We start from the raw sequence: 27767 nt of genomic DNA, 5'->3' as shown, positions 1-27767 counted from the left end.
GGATTTCCCTCTCAAACACTTCTTAATATGCATGTTTCCGTTCACAAACATTGGACTAACTTAAAATGGAAACAAACAAGTAACATATAAGTGAATCTTGGTTGTTGTGGGTAGAGTGAGAAACTGAAGCAACTTTTTTTGGGGGAGGTCGGATCGTTCACATATCCACGTGGACACCCACTCCCACTCGTGTTATTAAAGATATAACCATCGCTGTCTTTCATTCAGGCCTATCTTCAGATCACCTACGTAGAACCATTCTTTGATACCTATGAGCTGAAAGAAAGAATCACCTACTTTGACAAGAACTACAACCTGCGTACATTCATGTACTGCACCCCCTTCACCCTGGATGGCCGTGCTCACGGAGACCTGCATGAGCAGTACAAGCGCAAAACAATTCTGACAGCTTCACATGCATTCCCCTACATCAAGACACGTGTCAACGTCACTCATAAAGAGGAAGTAGGTACCAGTTACTATGCCTAAGCATGTTGTAGATCAATAGTCGGCAACCTTTTCTGTACCACGGACCTGTTTAATTTCTGACTATAGTCTCGCGGCTAGGCCCACTAATAACCTAAGAATAACAATAACAAGAATCATAATAGGCCCAAATCTAACTAAAAATATGACTGAGCTATAAGAAAACATTGCTTTGTAGCCATATACCCGATGTAGACACAAAAGAGTGTCCAATCCATTTTTATTCATTGAGGTGCTTTTATACATTGAATTGGCTAACATAATACTTAATCGAACGCCTTCATATGCAATTCAAGACAGTTGAGAAAATATCTAAAGTATGTTGCTGTGTTTGTCATTCCATAAAACAAAGCACCATCGTGTAAATGTAACACTGACAGTTATTTTAAAAGCACAATATTTTCCTAAATGGGAATCTACATTGCTTTCTATAGTCAAAACAAATTGAATGCTTCTTGACTTTTTCACAAGCAAGTAAGAGTAAGTTATGCAAACACATTTTTTTTTCAAGATTATCCTGGTGCCCATTGAGGTTGCTATTGAGGATATGCAGAAAAAAACGCAGGAGCTTGCCTTTGCCACCAATACAGACCCTGCTGACCCAAAGATGCTGCAGATGGTGCTGCAGGGCTGTGTGGGCACCACCGTCAACCAGGTAGATGGTTCCAGTATGTGCTTGCCTGCCACTCTCTAGTGTTTGTAAAAGTGTCAAATGGCCTACATCACTACGGAATGTAACCCCCCTTCCCTCCTCCATGTGAGGTTAATGTCTGGCTTAGGACTTTTGCATTCCTTTGCATCTACGTATGTAATCATGCGCTGCCTCCCTCCTTTTCACAGGGCCCCCTTGAAGTGGCACAGGTCTTTCTCACCGACATCCCTGATGACCCCAAGCTTTTTCGCCATCACAACAAATTGCGCCTATGCTTTAAAGATTTCGCCAAAAGGTGATAGCACACTCCTTGTCACTTTTTAACTAGTTCAGTGCCATAATATGCATATTAGTTGATTTGTTATTCACGGTTAGACACCAAAATCAACATTTAACTCATTCAGTGCCATACGTTTTCCGAAGCATTGTTCCCTGAGTGCCCAACCTTTAAAATCTATTTGTTCTTGTTTTGTTTTAAAAAATTATTATAAAAGGTGTGGCGGAGCTCATCAGTAAGTATCAAGTCAAGTCATTTTTATTTGTATAGCCCTAAATAACGAAGAGTCTCAAAGGGCTTCACAGATTATTACACTATATTACACAGACTATTTTTCAGCCAACGAGAAGAGTAGGTTATTCATATGCTATAGAGTAGAAGTGAGTTTTAAGCTTAGATTTAAACATTTCCACTGAGGTTGCAGATCGGATCTCAGGGGGAAGAGCATTCCACAGCACCGGTGCCCGGATGGAGAACGCTCTCGAACCAGCAGAACATTTCTTTGCTCTTGGGATCACCAGAAGACCGGAACTCTCAGATCGTAGGCTTCGTACCGGGACATAGGGGCAAATCAGATCTGAAAGATAAGAGGGAGCAAGTCCATGTATGATTTTGTATAATACTAAGAGAACCTTGAAATCACATCTAAGGCTAACTGGGAGCTAATGCAGGTTAGCCAAAATCGGTGTTATGTGATCGTACTTTTTTGTCCTAGTTAAAAGCCTCGCTGCGGCATTTTGTACCAGTTGAAGAGACTTGATTCTAGACTTCGGGAGACCAGAGAGTAGTGCATTACAGTAATCGAGACGGGAGGTAACAAACGCATGAATGTAACCGCGGTGTACGTGTCCCATCAAAGATCCACATTCACGCTGGACTGGATGATGAGGTTTTTATTATTACAGTTTCTGCAAATGGATGAGTCACAACATCAGCTTTTCTGCTGGCTTTGATCTCTTTGATCTTATTGCAGTTCTCTCTGGTAAGACTGCCAACAAAGCATATCAAAGAGCTTTCTTTTCACTTTACATAAAATACATTTTAGAATATCACAATACATTTGTACATCTTTACATTTTACCAAGATACTTTTAACAAGAGATCGTATAGTGGATTTTTAACGTTTACAATGGATTCAACATATTTTTCTTTCGTCTGAATTTTAACCAACATCATCCTTTTTTAATGTATACGAGAAAATAGAAATAAAAACAATAATGAGTATAAAAATGGGCCTCTGGGAGTGATTTCAGTATGAAAAATCACCATGGCAGGAGTGGCTTTGATCAGATCTTTGTCAATACATTGAGGAAGCCCCCAGTACCTAATCTTGCATCTTGCATCCTGTATCCAGCGATTAATGTGAATAGGCGGCCTCATACTGCGAGTATAGGTGGATCAAAGCAAAGAGCCAGAGTAGCAAAGAAATAGATAAGTAACACTTCAAGCTTTTCTCTTTCTAAAAAGATGACAAAAATGAACAATGTTCAACTGTTGTTTACTGGTAAAATTTAGAAACATACTTTTTTCTAATCATAGATAAGCGCTTAAACTTTCTTTTGAAAAATGCTTTTTTTTCCCCCATAATGAATGCCTTAGTAGAGTTTTTGATGAAAAAAATAGTTGGCCCTTTGATCATGTCCTATTAAGTTAATTTGTAATTGACCAGTGCATCTCCTGCTAGATAAACTAGATAAACTTTTGGCTATTATATGGGTTTCTTAAAAGAGACACATTTGTGCCATGGCCATCTCTGCAGCCCTTCGATACTTTTTGTGATTAAAGACTATACAAGTAAACATGACTAGACCTGCCTTGATTTGAAATGTCCTATGCCTATGTAGCTAAGAACTAAATTATATGTAGGTTTTCAAAAACAAGTAAAAATGGGCTGGCACTGGACTCTTCCTATTTGAGAGAAACGTCCTGCATTGTATTAGTTACTTTGCCATTTAAAGTCAAACACATGCTCAGATGCAAACAAGTGCCTTTATTTTTTGCTATGAATGCAGATGTGAGGACGCTCTTAGGAAGAACAAAGCTCTGATTGGGCCTGATCAGAGGGAGTACCACAGAGAGCTGGAGAGGAACTACAACAAACTCAAAGAAGCGCTGAGTCCTCTGATCAACCGCAAAATCCCGCAGCTCTACAAGACTGCGCCGGCCTTGGCTACACAAACACAACGGTAACACAAGACATTAAACATGCACACACATTGTCATGCTTGCCCACAGACACACTCACACAAAATCATACACAAAACAAAATGACTGATTAAAAAAAGTCAGAGGAGTAGCTTCAGCTTTTCTTCTACATGGATTTTGCAGTTTTTTTGAAGGGAGGGCGATTCTTTTCATGCAACCGCTTTTATTATTGCGCCCCTATCGATGTATGGTACACTGAAACAGGACTAAACTTCAAGTTTATACTATGTTATCAAAGTCAATTTTATTTTATCGAATACATGTTACTGCAATGGAATAATGTCATTTTTTTTTTTATTTGATACACTTTTAATCCTAACTGCTAATTTCTGTATAATTATTCACATCTGCTCTCTCCCTATATCTATCCTTTACATTATGAACAGTATTTTTTTCTCTATACTATTCCAAATGGGAAGCATACTTTACAGGAGGAGGAATTTCAAAAAGTCATGACATCATTATTTCTTACTCCTATTATTCCAGAACTAAATTAACTAAATCATTCCGCTACCTCCGGTCACATAAACCAGAGGGCTACCAAAATGTTTTCCTGTGAGGGCCACATAACTTTTCCCTTTTGTAATGAGGTGCTGAGGTCAGTTTGTAACAGAAAATTTGTGAGAATTGCAGGAGTGCATAAATGTAAAAAATATTGTTTTCCAGAAAGCCACAATCTCATAACCTTCTGGATTCGTCAAAGAACACAGGTCAGAAAATAAATATTAACACTATTTATGCAAAATAAATAATAACCAAATAGCCCTCTGGATTATTCACAGAACAAAAGTAGGAAAATAACAATATTTATGAAATAAACACATTTTGCTATGTGGGTTCTTTACAGAAAAAAGTTACATTTAAGATAAACTTTCTATTGTCTTCTGCACGGGTCCAAGTTTCTTAAATTGTCAGGGCACTGGACCCCCAGTAGCATAGATGACTTGCAAAAAGGCAATAGATTTTATTTTATTATCACACTATTTTTAGTCTCTGTACCAGAGACAAATGTAAATGACTATGCTATGCTATGCTATTTATTCTAAGTACTGCGACAAATTTAATATCATTGTAACATGTGAAATGCATAATGGAATTTAACATTGGTCTCTGTTACCGTGACTAAAGATAGTGTAATAATGAGATAAAACCAAATGACATGAGTTTTGTATGCTCACCTCTGGGACCTGGGTTTGAATCCTGTTGCAACCAAAAACACACATCCAGTCTTTGGGTCCTTTTTTGTGTAAAAATAAAATAAAAGTGTGTCAAACTGCTCTCTGGTATTGTTCAGGGGAGCGAACAAATTTGGATGTGTTGTTTAGGGGACCATTGACATAAAGTATCGTTCATATGCAGACATTAAGGCAGTAACTGCTGAACCAAATTTGAGTACAGGTGCTAAAGAATTTGCACTGTTTTTAGTTTACGACTTTAAGTCAGCATGCTCTCTACAAGTCAAGTCGAGTCACATTTATTTATATAGCCCTTAATCACAAAAATGTCTCAAAGGACTGCACAGGATTACAATTACACAATTACCTGATCTTAAACCAACATGCGGGCAAGGAACAACTCAAAACCTCAGCGTGAGGAATAAGAGAAACCTTGAGAAGGGACCTCACAAGTGGTAATCCCCTTTCAGGATGACCAGGGTGAATTATATTTAGCATTACAGTACACAAACATAGTAAACACTACATTCCATGCTTACATCACAAGTCCTTCTGACAATGTTCACATACTGAGAACCTCCTCAATTTATTTCATCTTGACTGATGCCATGGCTGCTTGGAAGACAATGTTTTTGATAAAATTCACTCTGACCCCAGGAGGAAAAGACCACTTGCCCACACACACGTGTTAACTGCTGGACCTATTTGAACTTCATTACTAACCAAAACAGCAGCAACTCCCAAAGCACATGTGTCCTTACAGGCAGATGATATGAAGTCCTGTTTGGAGTCTCACACTTGGTGTGAATTGTTTACAATCTGGGACTGATTAGTCCAGCTTTAGCTTTACAGGTACCATGCTGTGTATGCCCTGTCAGCGGCCAATGTGATGTGGGTAATGGAGGCTTTTTCTGGGGGGCTTAATTAACATTGAGCCATCTATAGTTGAACGTTGGGTCCATCGTTTGAGGTGTCATTAAAAACGTTGAAAGTTAAATATTTTCTAGTTAGCAGGGTGCCAAAGGTGGCAGCTGCAAGTGAAAAAGTTCTAAACTCCGTACTGCTCCTTTAAATAATGGTTGTACTTTAAGTCTGCAAACCTGTTTTCTTAAAATTTGTGGTTAAAATACAAAAGAAGAAGTAGTTTGAGATCTTAGGGATCTCAAACTTATTTTACCTTGGGGGCCACACAGTAGAAAAAAACATTCTGATGGGGACAGACTAGTAAATTAATGGCACAAAAAGTGTCTTTTCGAAGGCTCACAATGAAATTGTGATTCAGGAATGTAGAATTTTATTATATAACGATCATTGAGGGTTTTTTTCCCCTCAATATTTTTTGGCCATATCAAAAGGTGTACAAACCCTGTTTTTAGAACTGCAAGTCGATTTGTGACGCGATGCAGCTAAATTTTCTCTTGTGCTTCGGGCACATAAAATGATTTGGCAGGTCACATTTTGCCCACAGGCCACAAGTTTGACACGTGGCAGTTTTGGTGAAATAAATTCTCCATTCTCCCTGCTCTCTTTCAGAAACTCCTACAGTCGCTCCAGCCTCCGAAGAGTCGAAGGGTGACGCCAAACCTGACGTCTTTACCAACTTCCCTATTCTGCCGACAGCCACTGTCACTGGCACGATCTGCGATATTTTACTACAAACACTGGCACCCTGTCATGCCATATCGTCCCACACACACACACACACACATCATTATCATACCACACTGATTCGCATACATTACTCCTATCCTCCCCCTCTCCCTTCCCTCCACTCTCACACCTCAGCTGTTTATACTGGGAGGTTATCTGCACTGCAAACATCATTTTTTAGAGAGGCCCTGAGCGACTGCAGCACCGTTCTCACGCATCAACATGATGTGTAGCGTTACACTTCAGACAATGTCTGAACAAAACCAATCTAATCTTTAAATTTAGACTAGTGTTTGGACTCCAAACGAGTTAGGTTGGTTTGACTTTTGGACTCTTTTATTTGACTCTCTTTGATTTGGTGCCTTGATGAGCCATTTTGACAGAGCACTTCAGGTGGCCAAAGACATTCAATTAAAACCTCCGAGGGAGTTTTCTAGTGCAGTCAACACACCAAATAACTGACATTCCACTGTCCCCAGTCCTGTTGCAGGGATGGAATTGTAGCTGGGCTGTGGGCCCCAGTTCAACACTCACTCAACTTAATGATGTCCAAAGTCAGACCCAAAGCTATGAAACACACTGCACTGTCTCAACATTTATGTACTAACAGTGACTTTAAGCAGCTCCAAGCATCCTTTCAAGAAGCACTCTAATGTTTCAGCATCCTCTGAATGAACTCGTAAAGAATGATACTGTTCATACTACTGTCCAATTATCTTGCACTATTGTAAACTAACACTGTTTTGACTACATTAGAGCTTTTACTTGTTTTACCAACACCCTTTGTTTTTACTTCTTGGACAATTGTTTTATTTATTGACATGATCTTTTTCTAGTACTGCCTTCTATTAAATCACTTTTCTTACAACTGATGAGTTCATTTTTTTATGTATCAACCCGTTTATATTTGCTTTCTAATACATGGTGTTTTATATTTTCCACAAAATCTTTTCTTAGGTAGTAGGAATGTACCACAATTATTGCGTGTTCACACGTGCTCATGTTTATACACATTCAATGGTATCTTTACAGTTATGAAAAACTCGTAAAACAATTAGTGCATGGGGGGACAAGCGTTTCCCATTAGTACTGCAGCAGGGAGTTTTTCATAAAATACTATGCAAAGGGGGGGCATGTATTTGAAATTCAACTGATAATACACTAACTTCTCTGTTGCACCCTGAGGATGTACCTGCTACAATATAAGCATGTGAGTCAGTTGTGTCCTGAACTACTTGTTGTAAGTAGCAATTTGGAGGCCCATGGAGTGTTTTTTTTTATTACCTCCATTTTATTTCCAATCCCTTTGCTTCAACCAGTTTTAACACCTATGATAAAAAGTCTTATTTACTTTTTTTTTGTGCGAAATGGAGACACTGCGAAACAATGGCACTGTTATTTGATAAGTCAGCTACATTGGTTTAAGATCAGGTAATTGTGTAATTGTAATCCTGTGCAGTCCTTTGAGACATGTTTGTGATTAAGGGCTATATAAATAAATGTGACTTGACTTGACATTCCATGCTTACATTACAAGTCCTTCTGACAATATTTTACCAAGTGTGCGTTGTTCATTTTTAGATTTGTTTTATTTAATTTTAAAAGCCACCTTTTTGTGTGGTGCATACATCGGAAGATCTCCTCTGACTGGGCTCCAGCGGTTACTTAAAAAGTCTTAATTAAAAGGCATTGAATTCATCATTCTTAAAACAGGGCCTTAATTGGCATTAAAATGTCTTGAAATTCAATTTTCTTAAAAATGTGAACACTTTAATAACATTTATATTCGGTTGAGCTAAAAGCATTTATTAACATTTATCATTGGTCTGTTAATAATTCACTGATTTACTTTTTTGGCAACATTGCGTGACTATAATTGTGTTTAATGTCTATGAGGCGCGAAGTATTGTGTGCAAGAAATATATTTTTTTTTTGTTTCAGTTGTGGTTTTCTACTCAACTTGGTCTTAAATTTTATTTCAAAGGGCATTAAAAAGTACTAAAAAGTCTTGATTTCAGTTTGCCTTAAGCTGTAGGAACCCTGTTAACAATTGAGTGAATGCAGTTTTACACCTGGACCAACTCACCCATTTGTTCAAACTCAAATGGGAGCTATCAATATTTTTTTCGTTTTGCATTCATTGTCGTTCTGGTCTGGGGAAAAAAAAATGAAGGAGCTAAACTTTCTAAACTTCCGAGTATATTTCCGCGTCCTACTCGTCCATCACCCGGAGTGTTACAGAAGGGGGCTCATGAGTCACCTCAGGCTGGCCCATCTCTTCCCCGAACCAAATAGCAACCATACCCTTCCTCAATCCGCGGTCCGTCTCCCCTCAGTGCCATCACTGTCTAGCCGCCTTTTGAACCTAAACCCAGTCACAATCCTCACTCTTTCGATGCGAGTAATGCTTTAAATTCTGCACCACACTTCTAAATGGACACATCCGGCTGTGAATGTCTATTTGCTCCCTCATATCTTTCAGATTTAATTTCCCCCTATGTTCCAGTCCGGAGCTCTGAAATGGCTGGTCTGCTAGAGATCCCAAGAGCCAAGAAGAGATCCGCAGGTCCGAGAGCGTTCTCCATTCGAGCCCCAGTGCTGTGGAATGCTCTTCCCCCTGAGATTCGATCTGCAACCTCAGTGGAACTGTTTAAATCCAGGCCTAAACACACTTCTATAGCATATGAATAACAGATAGATAGATAGATACTTTATTCATCCTCGAAGGGAAATTCACATTTCCAGCAGCATCCCTGAGCTGAGAACAATACAATAATAAAGCAAAAAGAATACAATATACAAATACCCAGTGTGACGTGCAAATGCCCACTGTAATAATAATAATAATAATAATTTCCTTTGTATTGTCATTCTTTGTAACAATGTACACAGAACGAAATGTCGATACACCTGACCCGTTGTAGCGAGCCGAAGCAGCCGCAGCCAACAGAGGGCGCCGCCATTTTACCAATGTTATAAGTCTTAGGTATGACTCGGCGTGTTATATAGAATAACTAAATAGTGCTACACAGAATACATATTGCAATAAGATTCGGTAATATGCAATGTAGGTGGTGTGGTTTACTGTGGGCTTTTACTCTGCCGGGTAGAGTTAAAGAGCCTCATGGCATGAGGAAGAAAAGATCTCTTCAGTCTGTCCGTAGTACAAGACAGTGACAGCAGTCTGTCGCTGAAACTGCTCTTCTTACTGGAGATAATGCTGTGTAGTGGATGCGATGGATTGTCAAGTCAAGTCAAATTTATTTATATAGCCCTTAATCACAAAAATGTCTCAAAGGACTGCACAGGATTACAGTTACAAAATTACACAATTACCTGATCTTAAACTAGCAAACCAGCATGCGGGCAAGGAAAAACTCAAAAACCTCAGTGTGAGGAGAAAAGAGAAACCTTGAGAAAGGACCTCACATGTGGTAATCCCCCTTCCAGGATTGAACAGGGTGAATTACAATTAGCATTACTGTACACAGAATAGTAAACACTAGGTAAGATGTTGAAAATGTCCGGAAAGAGCATGACATCAACGACGACGCCAGCTGGTAAATGCAGGGGTTGACATGCTGCAGGTCAGACCCCGGTCCGCTGACCCATCCCAAATCATCCTTCTCCTTCGTATCAGCCAGGCAGGCCTCAGAAAAAGACAGGACAAAACAGAATACGAGGTGGGCATCAATCATATGCTTTGGAATAGAAGTGTGTCTTAAGCCTCAATTTAAAAACTTCCGTTGAGGTTGCAGATCTCCAGAGGCAGGGCATTCCACAACACCGGGGCCCGGATGGAGAACGCTCTCGAGCCCGCAGACTTCTTGGCTCTCGGAATCACAAGTAGACCGGCATTTTCCGAGCGCAGACTCCGTGCAGGAACATAGGGGGAAATCAAATCAGAGAGATAAGAGGGTGCAAGCCCATGCAAACATTTATATGTTAATAAGAGAACCTTAAAGTCACATCTTAAGTGGACTGGGAGCCAGTGCAAGTTGGCCAATACAGGTGTAATATGCTCAAACTTTTTAGTCTTAGTCAAAAGTCTAGCTGCCGCATTCTGAACCAGCTGCAAACTTTTAATGCTAGACATCGGGAGACCAGAAAGCAATACATTACAGTAATCCAGCCGAGAAGTAATAAACGCATGAATTAAAATCTCTGCATCTGATTGGGACAGCATTGAACGAATCTTCGCAATATTACGGAGGTGGTAGAAAGCTATTCTAGTAATATTTTTCACATGTAACTGAAACGACAGATTAGGATCAAATATAACACCTAGATTTTTGACCGAGTCACTATGGGTGATATTACATTTGTCTAGGTTCAGGGTAATGTTTGAAAACAAATGACGACAGTGAGCTGGACCAATAATCAACATTTCAGTTTTTTCTGGGTTAAGGCGTAAAAAATTATTTGTCCATGATTGACCGCAGCTTTTTCAGTGCCCGTCTCTCAGCTACTGTTGTTAGGCTGTCCAGCTCTTTGCCCACAACAGAGCTCGCTTTCCTAGCCAGTTTATTGAGACGAGAGGCATCCTTCTTCTTGACGCTGCCTCCCCAACACGCTGCCGCATAGAAGAGGGCGCTTGCCACTACTGTCTCATAGAACATTTGTAGGAGCTTTTTGCAGATTTTGAAGGACGCCAGCCTTCTGAGGAAGTAAAGTCGGCTCACCTATATTTTATGTTGATAATTTGTTATTGCAGCAACCATTGCAACCTGGTCATCCTGGAAGGGGGATTACCTCATGTGCGGTCCCTTATCAAGGTTTCTTCATTTTCCTCATGTTGAGGTTTTTAAGTTTTTCCTTGCCCTCATGTAGGAATTTAGATCAGGGGATGGTGTAATAATAGTCTGTGGTTTCCAATAATCTGAGGTCTGTGCAGCACTTTGAGACTCAGCGTGATTAAGGGCGTCACAAATGAACCTATTTTCTGGTACTAGTTTAGTTATGGTCGCATTCTGCAGACATGGGGACTTGAGACTTAGTGACTTGGACTCGAGTCGACTCGAGTCGCTGTTTTTATGACTTGTGACTTGACTTGGACTTGGCAATCTAAGACTCGGGACTTGACTTGTGACTTGACTTGCCCAAGAAAAAAATACTTGGGACTTACTTGGGACTTGAAGGTGAAGACTTGAGACTTACTTGAGACTTGCACATGTGTGACTTGGTCCCATGTCTGGCATTCTGTATTCATCACTTTTACACATCGACTGTCCTCAAGCAGCCGGGAGGAGCATATGGTTTGCATTAATTGCTATAATAATACATTTTGACAGAAATGACCTATAGACTTGCTTCTTTTGTTTTTTTGTCTGACATAATCAGACAGTGATCGCGGGCTGGATTCATCATCCAATGTGAAGCAGCCGCCAATGGATGTTCTCAGCGCCCGAAATGGGTGCTGCTAGCCCTTTAAGAGGAGCGGTCGTTAGGAGGAGGCGAGTTGAGCGCTCTGCCTGTGTTTTTGTCTCTGTCAGTGAGCGCTCCCGGGCCGAGACGGCTGGACGGATTAATTCAAACTGGGGGCAGGTAAGAAAAAGCCTTTGAATTCCATTTAATTTACTATCGAGAAACGAATGGGTGTCAATTTCTTATTTCCCTTTGCGTTTGACGTCACGTGCCGTGCGCCTGCTGCTAGCTTACTTTGAGTACCCGCGACCCCCCAAAATTCATTTTCCCTGTATTTTCTATAAAAGCAACTCTACTACATCACACATTCTATCTCATAATAAACAATAACAAATATAACTCATATGTGTTTTTTGTTCATTTCAACCATATGATGAATGGGTCATTGATGCTTCCCGCAAGCTAGCGGGGATTTCAATATGCGCCCTATCGATTATCATTGTAATTAATCAGTACAATGCTCTTCTATATGACGTGTCACTTTGTATTTTGTTTAATGATGGCTTTTCGTCTGGTTTGTCAATAGTTCGTTCTGGCCCATCAATCCCATAGCGTATTGTTCTAGAGCAGCTGTTCTCAACTGGTGGGTCGGGACCCAAAATTGAGCCGTGGGTTTTTAGTGTGTCGCATGCCTTTGCCTCGGCAAAATAATGCCTAGTAAAAAGTGTCTCTTTCTCTGAGGGTCAATGACAGCAGATGGAACATAATATTGTGAATGTGCTTGATTGCTGTTGTGATTGTCATGATTGTTTTTTTGTTATTAGTGTCAATAAATTTGTTCAAACCAAAAATAAAATAATGCCCTTCAAATTCAAGTTGACCGAAAAAAATAAAGAATAAGAAGAAAATTAAAAACAGAAAAATAAGTTAATATGAAGGGAAAAGTAGGAGAACAAACAACAGTGAAGAGAAACAGAATAAAGAGACTAAAACAAGATAATGGAAAAGATAAGGGGGGACGGAAATAAGAAAGAAAGGGAAAGAAAAAAGAAATAATTTAAGTTAGTTTGTGTTTATTTGTATGGACCTTAATCACAAATCTGAAAGTAAAAATATATAGGGTGGGGAGAAAGTACAAATAAGGGAAAATAGAAGAAAAAAGGGGGTAAAGGCAGTTTTTTTTTGCGTATCCATAGCGGCAAGATGACCAACAATGAGGTCAGCTTTTCAATCAATACATTTTAGAATTGGGATACTTTTCTTGATTTAGGTCAAGGGTGTGGTGGTGAGTCCTCAAGTAAAACCAGTTGAGAAGCACTGTTCTAGAGGGCTCGATCCTCAGTGGGTGTGGTGGACCCTTGTGCGTGTGTGCGCGTGCATGTGTTGAAGATGCCAAAAACAACTTTTCGGATTGAAGAATTGTTAACATTTCCGCATAAACTTGAGCGTTCTCTCATTCCTGGCCCACCATTCGCCTTGCATGAATCCTATCTTCTTTTTACAGTGCCATTACTTTATTTATTTATTGAATTTCTATGAATGTTAATTCAGCTGCTCAAGAAATAGAGTGGGTCCGTACTTTATCCCGCTTGGTATAACTTCCAGATGTTGGTCTAATCCCCCTCCCCCAACTCCACGCCTGCTTTGAGTTGTCCAGAAGGTGTGGCGGGGGTCTTTCAAAGATGGATGGATAGTGAAGGAAATGTGCATCTGGGATCATTTTTAACACAATTTCCTTTCTGAGACAGCAATACATCACAGGATGAAATACATTTTTATCTCTTATTGATTCTAATAGTCATTAAAATTGATTTAAAAAAAAAAAAAAAACGTCCGTTAGCATGTACCGTAATGCAAATTTATTTTGCGACCTATTACTTAAATAATTGCTGTTACTTACAAATGAAAAAAATATATAACAGTGCAGTAATATCACACAAGGGAGTGGTAATTTAACTCCACCAGTGTTTTGCAACTGGAAGTTTGTTGAGTAGGTTTTCTGATGTAAAAGTTCACTCGTTTATCACGTTTAACTAGTAGTCAACTACGGGTTATTTTTACCCATGGTCCGTAACCTTTTCTGTACCACAAACCGGTTTAATGTCTGACTATGTTCTCTTGGCCTAGCCCAATAATAATAATAAGTAACGATAACATAATAGTAATAGTATTAATAATACGGGCAAACCCACTGTGTAACTACTAGACCACGAGTGATCTTGATGACCAAAGAAAAGGCATTTAATTTAATATCACCATCACACTATTTTTACTCATGGTACCACGTTGTAATACTTTGTTTTGGCTGGTCTCTTATCCTAACTTGGGTCGCGGGGGTCCTGGAGCCCATACCAGGTTTCTGGGGAGGGGACACCCTGAACTGGTTGACAGCCAGTCGCAGGGTTCTGTTGATTCAATCATTGTTCAACTGTGGAGATATATTTACATAATATTATTTGTTGACATAAAAATAAATACGGTTCAAGCAAAAAATAAGGCACATTGTTTTTGTTTCAGTTCAGCCCGGTACCGGTGTTCTGCCAAAACGCCCTACCCTGTCAAGATGTTCTAGTCAAGTCAAGTTTATTTGTATTGCCCGCAATCACAAGGGGTCTCAAAGGGCTGCACTTACAATACTTTCCTGTAGAGAGGCCCTCTTGATTAAATTAACCAGAAAAAATATAACATATTAACATGTGTCTACAAGAGAATTTGAAATTACTGAAGAGAAGTCAAAATTTGAACATACTGAGGAGATATAGTGAATTAATGTAATTCATAATTTAATTTCATTTCTTGTTTGTAATTTGTTTTCTTTATAATCAAGTGAAACCAGCAACACTGAAACTCAAAATTATTGCAAACAGAATATTTACTGATGATATAAAATTAGGCTTGGCAAGTAAACACACACTGCGGGATTACCAGAGTCAACAAACACCATGCTAAAAATCCCCCACGGAAAAACACGGCAGGCTTAGAAAATGATATTTTTAAAAAGACTAAATTTAAACAAAAATAGTAAGTACTTACCACTTTCGACTGAAGCAGGTGTGCATATTAAACTTGTTTATTTATGTATTAAATTCACTCTTTTAAAAGAATACGGACTAAAACAGCCTTTTCATCTACTGAGCACCGCATATTGTCTTTGCAGGCAATTGAATACAACCATGAATAATCACTTAAAGATAATCAGGTCGACAAAAATATGTGAATATTTACACTTGAAGGCCTCAAACAAGATTACCTATTGATCCTGGTGTGCAGAGGGCCTCGTTCCAATGGCAGCGGTTGGCACTTTGGTCAGTTTCCGTCCCGCAGAATGGAGTGCGGCTCCCCAGTTTGTGTTATGCTTAGTCAAGTGAGTTCACCCAAATACTCTAAAACCGCCAGGGAACCATTTTGAAACAATGGTAAAATGACCCTTAGCTGAATCACTCGACTTGTTTCCGCCTTGTTTTTGACTCTTTGGGGCCCTGCCTAATCCCTTTTGCCTTAATGTAATGCATCCAGTTACAACTTTGGGAACCCCTTGCCTGCGGCTGCAGTGGAATGTGGGATTTTTAAACCGCATTTGCACGGCGATCCCCATGCCGGCAGAAATAATGAAATTATACCCCAGGACCTTCAATGACGTTTTTGACTGTACTGCTGAGCCACAGGGTGCACAGCTGGACAATGAAGCATCTGTTCTTGTGCAACATTGCGCTCACTGCATCTCTTGAATGTGGAACTTTTCCTGATGAAAGGAGACTTTCTTTCTGTAGTAGTGAGTGTCTTCAGAGAGTGCATGGAGGAGGAAATTAACATATTAATGGAGCGTATATAATGAATGAAACTGTTAGAGATCGTCATGAAGAAGAAAGTTGAACAAGACTTTGGAGGCATCTGACCACACATAAATTATTTGTGTTTTTGTTTTGTTGTTTTTGTGCCACTAGATGTATGCATTATATAAAGTGCCTTGCGAAAGTATCGGAAGCCCAAGAACTTTTTTGACACAATGCCATATTTCAGGCTTCAAACTCAAAATATTTTCTAAGAATCAACAGTTGAAACAAAATTGTGAAAATGAAAACAAATCTATTCAACATTTTATATTGTAATAACAAATAAGATATTAAAAATAGGTGTTGAGTTAATAGTTTGTATAACTTCCATTTGCTGCTATCACAGCCACAAGTCTTTTTGGCTGTCTGTAAGTTTATTGCACATCTTAAAATGAAAATATTTCCCCATTCTTCCTTACAAAACAGCTCAAGTTCCTTAAGGTTTGATGGCGATCAGGTTTTATAGTATTGGGGTCTGCAATTTGGCTTGGTCATCCTGACACCTTTATATTGTTAGTTTTAAAGAGATTTGATAGTAGATTTTGCTTTATGTTTAGGGTTGATGTCTAGCAGACTCCAACATATGTTATGCCAGAATCACCCTGTATTGGTCTCCTTTTATTTTCCCACGAACTCTTAACAATCTTCAGAGTCCCTGCCTGCTGAAGAAAAGCCACCCTAGACCATGAGGCTGCCATCACCATGTTTTCAGAGTCATATGCAGCATTACTCTTACGCCAAATGTAATTCTTTTCATTTGGGCCCCAAAAAAAGTTTTGGTCTCATCAGAGCACCTTGTTCCACATTTTATTTGTGTCTACCATGTTGCTTCACGTGAGCTTTTTCCAAAGAGCAGGTTTATTTGGAGTACAACTAATAGTTGTCTCATGCGCAGATTGTCCCACCTCATCTGTGTATGCCTCCAGGTCATCCAATGTGATCATATATCTTTTGGTTGCTTCTCTCATTAGTTTTCTCCTGATATGGGCCAAAGGTTTAGAGAGGCGGCCAGGTCATGGTAGGTTCGCAAACGTTTTATGCTTTCTTCATTTTGATATCATTGCCCGCACAGTGCTCTGGGACATGTGTAAATGTTGCAAGTTCTTCTTAATTCCCATTCCAGCTTTGAACTTTTCCACAACTTCATCCTGGACTTGCCTGATGTGTTCTTTGGTCTTCATATTCCTAGTGTCTCCTTAGACAGACATCTGAGCCCATCAAAGATCAGGTGCATATTGACTGAAACTTAATGACACACCGGTTGACTCTGTTTTTCATTGTTAGTCATTTAGGTCGACATTGAATCATTTATAAGTCATCAGGGAACTTCTAAAGTCAGTCTGCACATCTTAGTGAACAGGGGGCCAATATTTTTCAACACCTAGTTTTCATTTTTTTGGGTTTGAATATGAACGTTGCAAAGAAATGGTTTCACTTCACTATTGTGTTTCACATGTTATTGATGCTTTAACGTTTCTTTCAGTTTTTAAGCCTTAAGTTTTAATCCTGAAATGTGGCAAAATGACAAAAAGATCTTGGGAGGCCAGAACTTTCACTAGTCACTGTATATATATATATATATATCCATTACTATCAAACAACCGAGTAAAAGTTTGACGAGGTTCCAATAAGATGCTTCCAAAAACACACCCAGCATGATCAGCTAGACGACACAGAGCATGATGCTTTCCAGGGGCCGCTCCCAAATGCTCACGCAGCCCACGCTCAGACATTTGCCTTCCCTCGTCTCGCTGTTTTTTCCCAGCTCACTTGATGTGTAGAAGAAAAAAAATCAAGGCAGGAGATTCAAAAAACAATGGGCAAACAAAAGCAGATTCTGTAGCTCTGTGTAAATTCTTGCCCCAAGACAACAGTGTACTAAGTCAAGTTTAAGCGGGCATTCAGTCTCATTAATATGAAAAGGAGTAAGAAACTTCTTATTAAGAAATCCATCAACTTCCCATATGAGGCTTTTATGCCTTTCAACCTTGTTTTTTTTCTTACGCAGAAGTAAGAAATGGCAGATATATACCAGCTGTAGAGTTACAATTCAATTTTATTTGAAGTTTGTTTTTCAGTTAAATACAAGACTATATTCTTGTGTTTAATTGTATTCTATCTTTTCATTCATTTGTTTATGTAAACATACGATATACAAAAAATAAACATACGATATACATTAAAGGTGAATACCGCCACATTACATGATTGAAAAACGTGACAAATTTAGAATGTACGTTCATGTGATTAACTTAATTCAGCATTCAGCGTTTTGATATTTTAAAGTAGGTTTTTAGAGTTTGCCATGTACCGGTGGCCTTGCACCTGAAATACTTATTTTCTCATCATGTGTATCACATAAAAATGAAATGTTAGAAAGTGTTCTATTACACATTTGCAGGCGCATTGTTTGTACATTTCCGTCTAAAACTCATTTAGAATGATTTTTTTCTAAATGAGAGAGACAGCGATAGAGAGAAGGGAGGAGGGGCGCAAAGACTTTGGCATGACGAAAGAGCAGGACACAATCTTAGCGATATTCTGGATGAAAGCAGAGCAGGTGTCCAGTTACGGTACAGTATAAGACGCAATGATATGAATTGGCATCTGAGCCCTAAAGTCATGGACTGGCGGCCGATCGGCATGAATCTTTACTGCCCCCGCCGTCCCACTGTCACTCTCTCCCCGCAGTCGCGAGAGTGGTGCGGTCATGATGGGAATGGGGGTCTTTGTTGCAACTTCTGAGTAGACAATGGGTACTCCTGCAAGCCTGTGGTTGATCTTAATGCACCTTAAAAATGATGGTTGGATTATATTACATTTCATTTTCACAGTAGCTGCAGAGACCATATAAAGAGGTTGGAATCTGATTACATTACATTCCACTGTATGGCTATATCGCGATTAGACACACAGTCTGGTTGTAAAAGGGGAATGTTGTGGTTTCCTTTCAAAGGCAAAATGGTTTTGTATCTACTATATCCAGTTTTTTAGTTTAGAAGCAAGCTTTTTAAACGGGGGAAGGAACTGACAAGATCTGCAGTCGAAATGACTTCCTGACTGGTGTCCAATTAAGGCTGGACCTGAATTTTGAGCACCATCTACGCTTTGAACAAGCATCTTCCTTCCGTCTGGTCTTTATCTCCCTCCCCTGACAACCCTCGCCGTCGCCCCCTCTTCTTGCCTTCGCTCTTAATCCGCCTCCCCATTAGGGCATTTCTCCCCAAAAGCCTCCCCCAGCTTTTTCTTCTTTTTCTGGTTGTTTCTTTCCGGTGCCTCTCCCATGCTCAGTTTCCTGTTGAAATGACCCAATAGCCAGTCGGGCTGCCGGGCGCTAACTCTTCTCAAGGAGTAATGCGAGCCACCCGGCCCCTCCCTTTGAGGTCACTGCCAGAACGCTCAGCACGTCGCCGGCCTCAGTCCCGACACACTTTTTTAAAGCGGGGAGCAGGGAATTTTCCAGAAGGGCCGTGTCCTAGTGGCGACGTCCCATTGGCCCGCCACAACTTCACCGTGTGGTTGTCCGCGTCAGGGGGTCATTACATTCCTGAGCACTAAGGTCCGATAATGTTAACAGTCTGGTTGTTACTCTGCCATGTATACATTTTGCTGACATATCATATAGTGGACTGAACGAGACCATCTGTTTACCACATGGAAGAGAGAGGCAGACATAGACGCTTCTGCAGATAGACACGTCCCCGCTGTTGTGTAACTACTTTTGTAGCGTGACGTCTCGATCCGTGGCCCCGAGGTACAAAAGTCTTGACCATAAATGAGCTTCAGTAGAGAAAGATAAAGTGCTGCCTCTTCTCCTGATGTGGAAGCTCTTTTGTCTGATATTTTTAGACATGGAATGCACAAATCACAGTTTTCCTTGTGGGCAAGACATTTGAAATGACATATTGACTTTTTCTTAGCTGATCTTGTGATCTTTTGCATGATCTTCCTTGTGGATGCCTACTCATCTTGAAATTGGTTATAGATATGCAGTGATTCACACTGGTGGGCAAACGTTCTAATTGAGAGACTTTCTCACTTTCGCGTCATTTATTCTGGTTAATTCTTTGTTCCTGGATTGAGAGAAAGTTATCTGGTTGTTAGCAAGGCCTCTTTCTTGTAAAGCCCTCCTCCATCAGACCTCACCGTATTAACGGCAATTATCTTGGAAAGGTCATCGGTGATGTTGTTCCAGACATATGTTATGAAGCTAAATCCCATTTCTCCCACCGTAGTCGTTACGTGACTACACTGCCTAAAGGCTGCTGCTATGTTTGTAGATCTTGTAGAGAAGGAACAGGATTTAGAAGGTGTTGGTGTGTCTGGGGATCTTGGAGTTTAAAGAATTGCTTTCTGAAAAGCAGCACATCATTTGCTGGGTTAAGCATGTGTTTCTTGGACTTGTTTTATGTACAAATATGTTTTTTTAAATGTTTTGTCGTGTGTTTCTTGAATATGAAGACATCAGAACCAGTTTCTCACATGCGGGTCGCAAATAACACTTCAGCGTGTATTTGTTTGTTTTGAGGTGCCGTCTCTTGCCAAACACTTGTTCACATGCTGTCTGTCTTCCTCCGAGATGCCCCTCCTATTTTCTATTAAAACCAGATGTGGAAACGAGGACCTTGCATGAATGGCCCTTTGTAAAGTTCAGGCCAGCAAAAAGGTTGTTGCTACCCAGGTCCCTCCGAACGCTCAGCGCAATGCTTCTGACGTGACACAATGAGCTCAACAGCAGCAACAACAACAATGCTTGTTATGATCCTTTAGAAAGGTCACTGAAAACAGTGGAGGTTTGACAATAAGCCGACGGCGTCATGCCAATCATCCACCCAGGGTTGGGTAGGGTTACTTTAACTTGATTACTTTCAATTACTTTTGGATTACTCCAATACCAAATATGCTAATAAAAGATAAAAGAAACTAAATATGAATAAAATGATGACTCACAACACGTGGTAAGCTTTCTCTCCTGGCTTTGATCTCTCTGATCTCCGGCAAAACTAACATAAAATGCGACAGAAACAAAATGGAAATAAATCCAAACAGCTTGCCAACATCATTTTTGCCGTTCCATGTATTCTGTTACTCCCCAAGCCTGCACAAAATTTAGTAATTTTATTCATATTTAGTTTCTTATGTCTTTTATAAGCATATTTGGTATTGGAGTAATCCAAAAGTAATTGAAAGTAATCAAGTTAAAGTAACCCTACCCAACCCTGCATCCACCCCATGCACACACTCCATACTCAACAAAGGAATGTCAGCCTTTGATAAATAAAAAATGTAAACTTCTCTTCACTGTTGTAAAATCTATTTTCTTATATGTTTCAACTTTTAGACTTTTTCACTTGAAAAACTGTCAGACGTTTCAACCTGATAAACACGCAACTATAACCAAATACTTGTGCATTTCAACTCATTTGGTACACTATATCAATCAGTGATATATCTATCTTGAAAATATACAACTTTAAGTTTACTGTAAAAATGTACACACAAAAAAATTACAGTACAAACATTACATTATTTGTACCTTATGTGGCCACAATAACAATTCTTAAACGTATTACAAAGTACCTCCTTCAAATGTGTAATTTCTGACACATGTATCGAAGGAAGATTGCATCATCTTCTTGAATGCAGCCACTTTATAAAGTCAATACAATGGAACCTCGGTTCTCGACCATAATCCGTTCCAGAACCCTGTTTGAAAACCGATTTGTTCGATCACCGAAATCATTTTTCCCATTAAAAATAATGTAAATCGTTTTAATCCGTTCCAAGACCCTGAATGTTTACCTTGAATGTTTAACGTAAACATGAAGCTAACCCAGGCTAACCGTACGTTCGCGTTATCGGAATCTTCCGTACGAAAGATTACGCTAACATGAACGTGTAAAAATAAAAAAATCAGGTCGTTTTACAAGTCATTTAGCACCCGGGTCTCCACAACAAGTGGTGAGCGGTTCGTTGGAAAGGGGGCTCCGTTCCAACACCCTGAATGTTGGGCTCCGTTCCAACACCCTGAATGTTTAACGTAAACGTGAAGCTAACCCAGGCTAATCGTACGTTCGCGTTATCATAATTTTCCGTACGAACGATTACGCTAACATGAACGTGTAAAAATTAAAAAAAAAAGGATAAAGAAAATAATTATAAATAGGATTTCTTACCTTTGCGGTGGTCAGCAAAAGGCGCAGGTGGACGGTGGAGCTATTATTTCTTACTTAAATGCAATAGTTGTACGCACTGCTTTTCTTTTTTCACCGGTAGCAACTTTGCTGCTTGCACTGACTTTCGTTGGAGGCATAATAAGGGGCTAAAACACCCGTACGCCGCTCAGCATCGCACCCTAGCGTACGCACTCACGCATTACCGGCGTTCGAACTCCGATTTTTTGACCGAACAGCGAAGCAAGAATTTCTCGAAATTTTTGGTCGGACTCTGATTTGTTCGAACTGAGAGGCGTTCGAAAACCGAGGTTCCACTGTATTCGCAAAATCTCCTTTCATATTTGAATAGCGATGCTCTTTCACTAACAAATCAGACTGAAAAAAACGGGGCGCTGTCCCCTTTTCAAGGTTTTTCCAACTTTATGAAAACCAAAATCAGCATCTGGGGCGGCAGTAGCTCAGGAGGTAGAGCGATCGTTTTAGGATTAAAGGGATCCCAGTTCGAATCCCGGCTTCTCCGTGTTACATGTCGAAGTGTCCTTGGGTAAGACACTGAACCCTAAATACCCCCAATAAGCAGGTTAGCGCCTTACATGGCTGCACAGATCACGGCCGCTATTGGGAAATGTGAAGCACAATGTAAAGCGCTTTGGGAAGTCATTGACTTGAAAAGCGCTATATAAATGCAGATCATTTCATTTCATTTCATCTAGTTATATCCCTCAGCAGTAACTGGTTAGTGTAAATGACAACAACGCATATTTCTAATGGCAGCGCCACCTCGTCTAAGCAGGACTTTACAGTAAATTAGCATTAAATACTAAACATTAGAAAATAATGTTATGAACCGTAATTAATGTAATTCAGTTCACAGAAATCCTATGATAGATTGTCTGTCCCAAGCCAAAGCCATGCAAATAAGTAATCAAGGCTATCAGGGTATGAGAGTGCAAAAGGTTAGAACAAGTCCATTTTAGCTTTTATGATTGAAAAGTAGGTTTTAAAAATTGACAAATTGCATGAGGCTACATTCTGTGCAACACTAACAGTGTTGTAACCATAAGAGGTCATGTTTGCACTAAGTGGTTTTAGAAATTTGGATTACATGGTTTTGGTCAGATTCTGTAGGCTGTATCAACAGCTTCTCAGAGGTTAACACAAACGTTAAGCTAAAGCGATTGATTATAATAATAAAATTAATGGCATCTTTGTGAATGTAATAGGTTGTTGTGTTTTTATATCTGTTTTACAATGAAGCTTATAAAAAGTGCACCAGGCCATTTGTACTGTAAGCCTGTCAGTTGGTGAGTCCACTTTTTCCACCCATCATCTCATTTTACCTTAAACAAATGGTGCAAAGCACTCGGTGAGCAGCTAAAGACAATTATAGTTTTAATTAAATTTTGTGCTACTGTCATGTCACCCTATTTTGCTATTACACCCCACGTTGAAAACATGAGGTCAGATTTATCGTCCCCAATCATAGAGCGTTCATGTGGACTGCAATTTGGTTTGTGGCTCTCGGTTTTAGCTTGAAGGGTGAGGGTTTATTTTGCAGCTGCTCAAAGAAAAAAAATTGCATTCACGTTGCAGAGAGGCTCCCACCAAAGGCGATGCTCGCTCGACTTGGACTGACTGGCTGCACCGCAAGCAGGTCAAACTTTGCTGAAGCTTTATTGTTCACATCCGCGGTGTCTCTCAGAACGACTGGAATGTTTTTGCTGGCACTGCAAGCAGTGTTTAGAGTTTTAGGGGGGCGGCATCCACCACCCTGACATGAGTCTGTTTTTATCTCTTAGTCAACAACTTTAATAGCTTTGTGAACTATACCTCTGATGACCGACCACATGCTACAATCTTGCTCACTATCTGACTGCAACATTTTTAATATTTTACTGAATTTGGCAGCCACAGTTGTAAGCCTTATCGCTTGCTCCATCACAGGTGCTGCCCTTAAAGGTATTCCCAAATTCAAAAATATGCAAAATGTGAAGAAATAGTACATGCTTTTGCATAAAATCTATATATATTTCATTGGTATGTTTCAATTATTTTCGGAGGTAATGCAGTTTATATACAACCAGTCTCATTTATGAATGCTGAGCTGTGATGTCATGTGAGGAACACTGGCACACATGTAAGCCAATCACAATATTGGTTTACGTGTTAATTAGCTCAAGAGGTTACAAGTGTTTCGAGTGAAGTTTTGGTAGCTTTTGTGAAAAATGCCTAGGCATTTTGTCGCCGGTGGGTTGAGTAATGGTTCAACAAGGGCAAGCAGCCAAAAAGGGGCTAACTGGCAAAAATAACAGATGGAGAGGGCTATTTGGGACTGCTCAACGAAAGGTGGCCATAACCTCCATGTAAAAAAAAAAGCTAAACACCAAAACACATGCAGTGACCAGTCAGGCTAACCAGCAACCAACAATTAAAATCTGACACAGCGACAAACGCAAAGCCAGCTGGGAATAAACCAAGGGACACTGCAAAATCGGCGCTAGCGCCAAGCTAGCCGGACAAACAACACAATGTGTGCAGCAAACGAGCGCCTACCGGGAGCAAACAAAACAGGAAGCCCTAGGGAGTCTCAACACGAACAGGGAGTAAGCAGGACAAAATTATACTAACAGGAACACACAGTGTTGAACTAAAAAAAAAGCCACAATCGCCTACTTTAAAATGAGACAAAGGCAAACAAGGAAAGAACTTTTTAACAGAGGCAGTTAGACTTATCACACGCAGCTTGTGCAGGTCGAAGCACGCAACTCTGATAAAACAGTCACAAGGCCCCCAGCGACTAGGTAAGCAAAGCTCCAATTTCTCCAATCAAAAGTGAGCACTATGCAATCGCTGTTCACTATAATTGCTGATTGTTTTGGAGCTGCCTCACATGTTGTGTCAATGGGATTCGCCATTTTGAAAGCGTTCCTTCGATGACCGTCACAGCTCTAGAGGAATCAAGACAGATCCACGCAGTGCATGGAATATTTTACAACATATTTTTATAATTGTGGGGAGGAACACTACACGTTCTTTGCCTCATTGAAAAATAAGTTTTGGGGGGAAAATTACCAAACCGAAGGCAGCACGGGAGTTGACTGAGACTGGCAACCAACAGGGCCCCACTTTGCAGGTCTTAACGGAAAATAAAATCTTCTCTTCTTAATTCAAAAAACATACCCGAGTTTAGGAGTCTTGGTGGAAAAACTGCCTTATACAAGATGGTATTTCTGACTTTTCAATACTGAGGTTTAATCTTTTGTAATGGCAACAGCAGAGAGGTGACTGAGTTTGAGTGGAAGCAGTGAGATTGAAACACTTGGAGGAGTCACAACCCTGAGAATGTTAAATGACTACTCGGGGTGGTCTCGCTCCAAAAACAATCAGTATACATGATCTGTATCACATCTTTTAGATAACACTGTTTGGGATTACTATGGGACGTGAAATGTTACAGACGTGAATTCAACACCTATTGACCCACAACTTTCCCATGCTATGGATTTAAGGCAGGCAGTGGAGGAGTTAACCTCCATTAACATGGTTCGCAGATGCACTGAATGGGATAACCGCCAAAGGGGTTGAGCTGCACTTTTGTCCTACTTGAGGCCGGCTGCAGAAAGTCAAATGAAGAATCATTTTAAGTATGCTGAAAGAGACTGGGCTGTGAATCACATTTCTTTGATACATTTTGCATGTAAGCTATCAACTATTCATTAATCCACACGGGATCCCCCATCATTACTGAGGGTATTTTTTATGATGTAAGACATTTGTTAACTGGAACACATTTTAATTTGCCTACTAACCAATCTTAAATTGGCAATAGTAACTGAAATCTTAATACATAACTACATATACTGTATCTCTTGCAACTGAGAGAAGAGTAAAGATTCAGAGATTCCAGTCGGCTCAACGATGCCTTTTAGTTAAAGCCAGGCAATAAAAGTTGCATTTTATGATGTCGTAACCTACAAAACACTGCAAAAACTGCCAGAGTTAGATAAAGACAATCAAGTGTTTAAGTCTCCACACACATTATATTTAATTTAACACGTTTTATATTGTTCAGTTGTTTACAGTTTTTAAAATTATAACATGTTGTAGCAACACCAGTGCAGTTCAAAATAAAAATTTTAAAAAATTGTAAAAAGTTTTCAATTGTCACTAATGGGCATTCAAGAACAAATGTAAGGAAAAAAATATGTGTCTCCACACAACAACAAAATTCTGTTTAAATTATAGCAAATCTTAATTGAAAAATAGATTCATATTAAAACAAGTCAAATTATCCACAGAAAATGATTTTTTTTCCACAGTAGTTGAGCTGTACATATAAATATATAATGTACTGCATGTAAGTACTATTTGTTATTGAAGTGTGTGTAAGTTCTTAAAATGTCCTCTTTCCGTAGGAAATATTTCGGAACAGTTTAGAGCACAAGTGTCAAACTCATGGATCGAGGGACAAATGTAGTCCACCACATGATTTTATGTGTCCTGTGAGCTTAGAATGTTTGAACATCTAAAAATAAACAGTTACAAAGAGTGCTTTAACCAAAACCTAAATTCCTCACTATGCCTATCAACTAAGATATACATGACGTGACAACTCCATGCCACTACACACCAGTATTTTCATATCGACGATAATGAGTAGAATTGACAAGAAGATTTTGTTGTACAATGATAATTCTACATCTTTGATTTTTTTTGTTCCCGGATCATGTCCGTATCCAGAATTGATTTTATCTGGTGCAAATTTTCCCAAAAGAAAAAAACAGAAAACCAATCGATTTTGTTTTCTTCCCTTGGCCTCTTTAAATCAGCCAAGTTAACAATAAGTAGCTATCAAATCCATTCAAGTTGCAATTGAAGATATGAATACATTCATAGAATAAGTACATCATAATCACCATTTATTAGCATTACTCTTGAAGACTTTTTGTTTTTTACTAAAAAGTCGCAAAATAACACAATAGTGCAATTTTGGCGTTTGGAAAGCACTGATAGTGGTTGGAAGGGTCGCAGGTGTGAAAAGGTGGCTATGCCTCTGTCAGTTGGCTTCAGGACAGCTGTGGCTATGCATTTTGTCTACCACAACCATTAGTGATATGTAATGGTACCATTGTTTACGAATTGCAGTTAGGACTAAGGTGGATGTATATAGATTTTTTTAAATGGTCAGTTCACTTCATTTGCAGCCTTTTGTCTAGTTAGCGCCGATGACTTTTTGTGCCAGAATTACCGTATTTTCCGCACTATAAGGCGCACCTAAAAGCCTTTTTTTTTTTTCAAAAACTGACCATGCGCCTTATAATACAGTGTGCCTTATATATAGATCAATATTAAGTCGCAAGGTCTCGCATCAAAGGCAAGCAGCCGCCGACTAGATTTTTCCTCGTAGGCGATGTGGTCCGCGGTGTATGCTGGGATACATATGCCGGCGTTTCACTTCCCAGCCAATGTGTCAATCATCATTTGAATCGATCACTATTGGCTAAAGTTATTCGGAGGTAAAGGGGGCGGATCCTTTTTATCATTTACAGGCTCGCATAGGCTAAAGGTGCAAAACAAAGCCTACAATTGGCCGAAAAAGATGAATGTGAATAGCAAGTTTGGTTGTCTACGGCATGGAGCAAACATGTTTTACCATTCTGTATTTGTAAATATTTTACTCTCCTGGATTTACTACACTCACGGATATAAGATGACCATGGTTGCACATTATTATTGAACGCAACGACTTCGGTGAGCTACTCCGGCTATATATTTTCCCAGTATCTTGTTTCAGAGTAATCTTGATGTTTCTGTGATGGGTCTTTTTTTAAATTAAAATCAATTCCAAGTGTTTATTGTCATATGCACAGCAAAGTTGCGAGCTAAAAAGAAAATAGAAACTAAGGAATGGTTGGCATTTCTTGAATCTCAAGACTTTAACCTTCCGAA

General features: G+C 39.6%; 2 protein-coding genes across 5 annotated transcripts in view; both read left to right on the top strand.

Annotated features, from left to right (window-relative positions):
* The window catches only part of dock6 (dedicator of cytokinesis 6), a 39373-nt gene extending 32060 nt beyond the window's left edge, over nt 1-7313 (top strand). For all 4 annotated transcript variants that reach the window (XM_088330034.1, XM_088330028.1, XM_088330020.1 and 1 more), the window contains 5 exons: nt 229-465; nt 998-1141; nt 1327-1433; nt 3428-3601; nt 6329-7313. In XM_088330034.1, the coding sequence (XP_088186160.1) occupies nt 229-465; nt 998-1141; nt 1327-1433; nt 3428-3601; nt 6329-6371 (705 nt within the window). In that variant the 3' untranslated portion in view covers nt 6372-7313. The remainder of the gene's footprint in view (nt 1-228; nt 466-997; nt 1142-1326; nt 1434-3427; nt 3602-6328) is intronic.
* A 4531-nt stretch (nt 7314-11844) lies between these two features.
* kank2 (KN motif and ankyrin repeat domains 2) overlaps nt 11845-27767 on the top strand; it is a 33224-nt gene continuing 17301 nt past the window's right edge. The window contains exon 1 of the mRNA XM_088330004.1: nt 11845-11989. The gene's annotated coding sequence lies outside the window, so the exon portion shown is untranslated. The remainder of the gene's footprint in view (nt 11990-27767) is intronic.

The sequence above is a fragment of the Urocampus carinirostris genome, chromosome 1, assembly GCF_059441175.1.
Source record: "Urocampus carinirostris isolate Australia breed hairy pipefish chromosome 1, RoL_Ucar_1.0, whole genome shotgun sequence".
Taxonomy (NCBI): domain Eukaryota; kingdom Metazoa; phylum Chordata; class Actinopteri; order Syngnathiformes; family Syngnathidae; genus Urocampus; species Urocampus carinirostris.
Note: the sequence above shows the minus strand (reverse complement) of the source record. Positions and strands in the feature narration are given on the sequence as shown.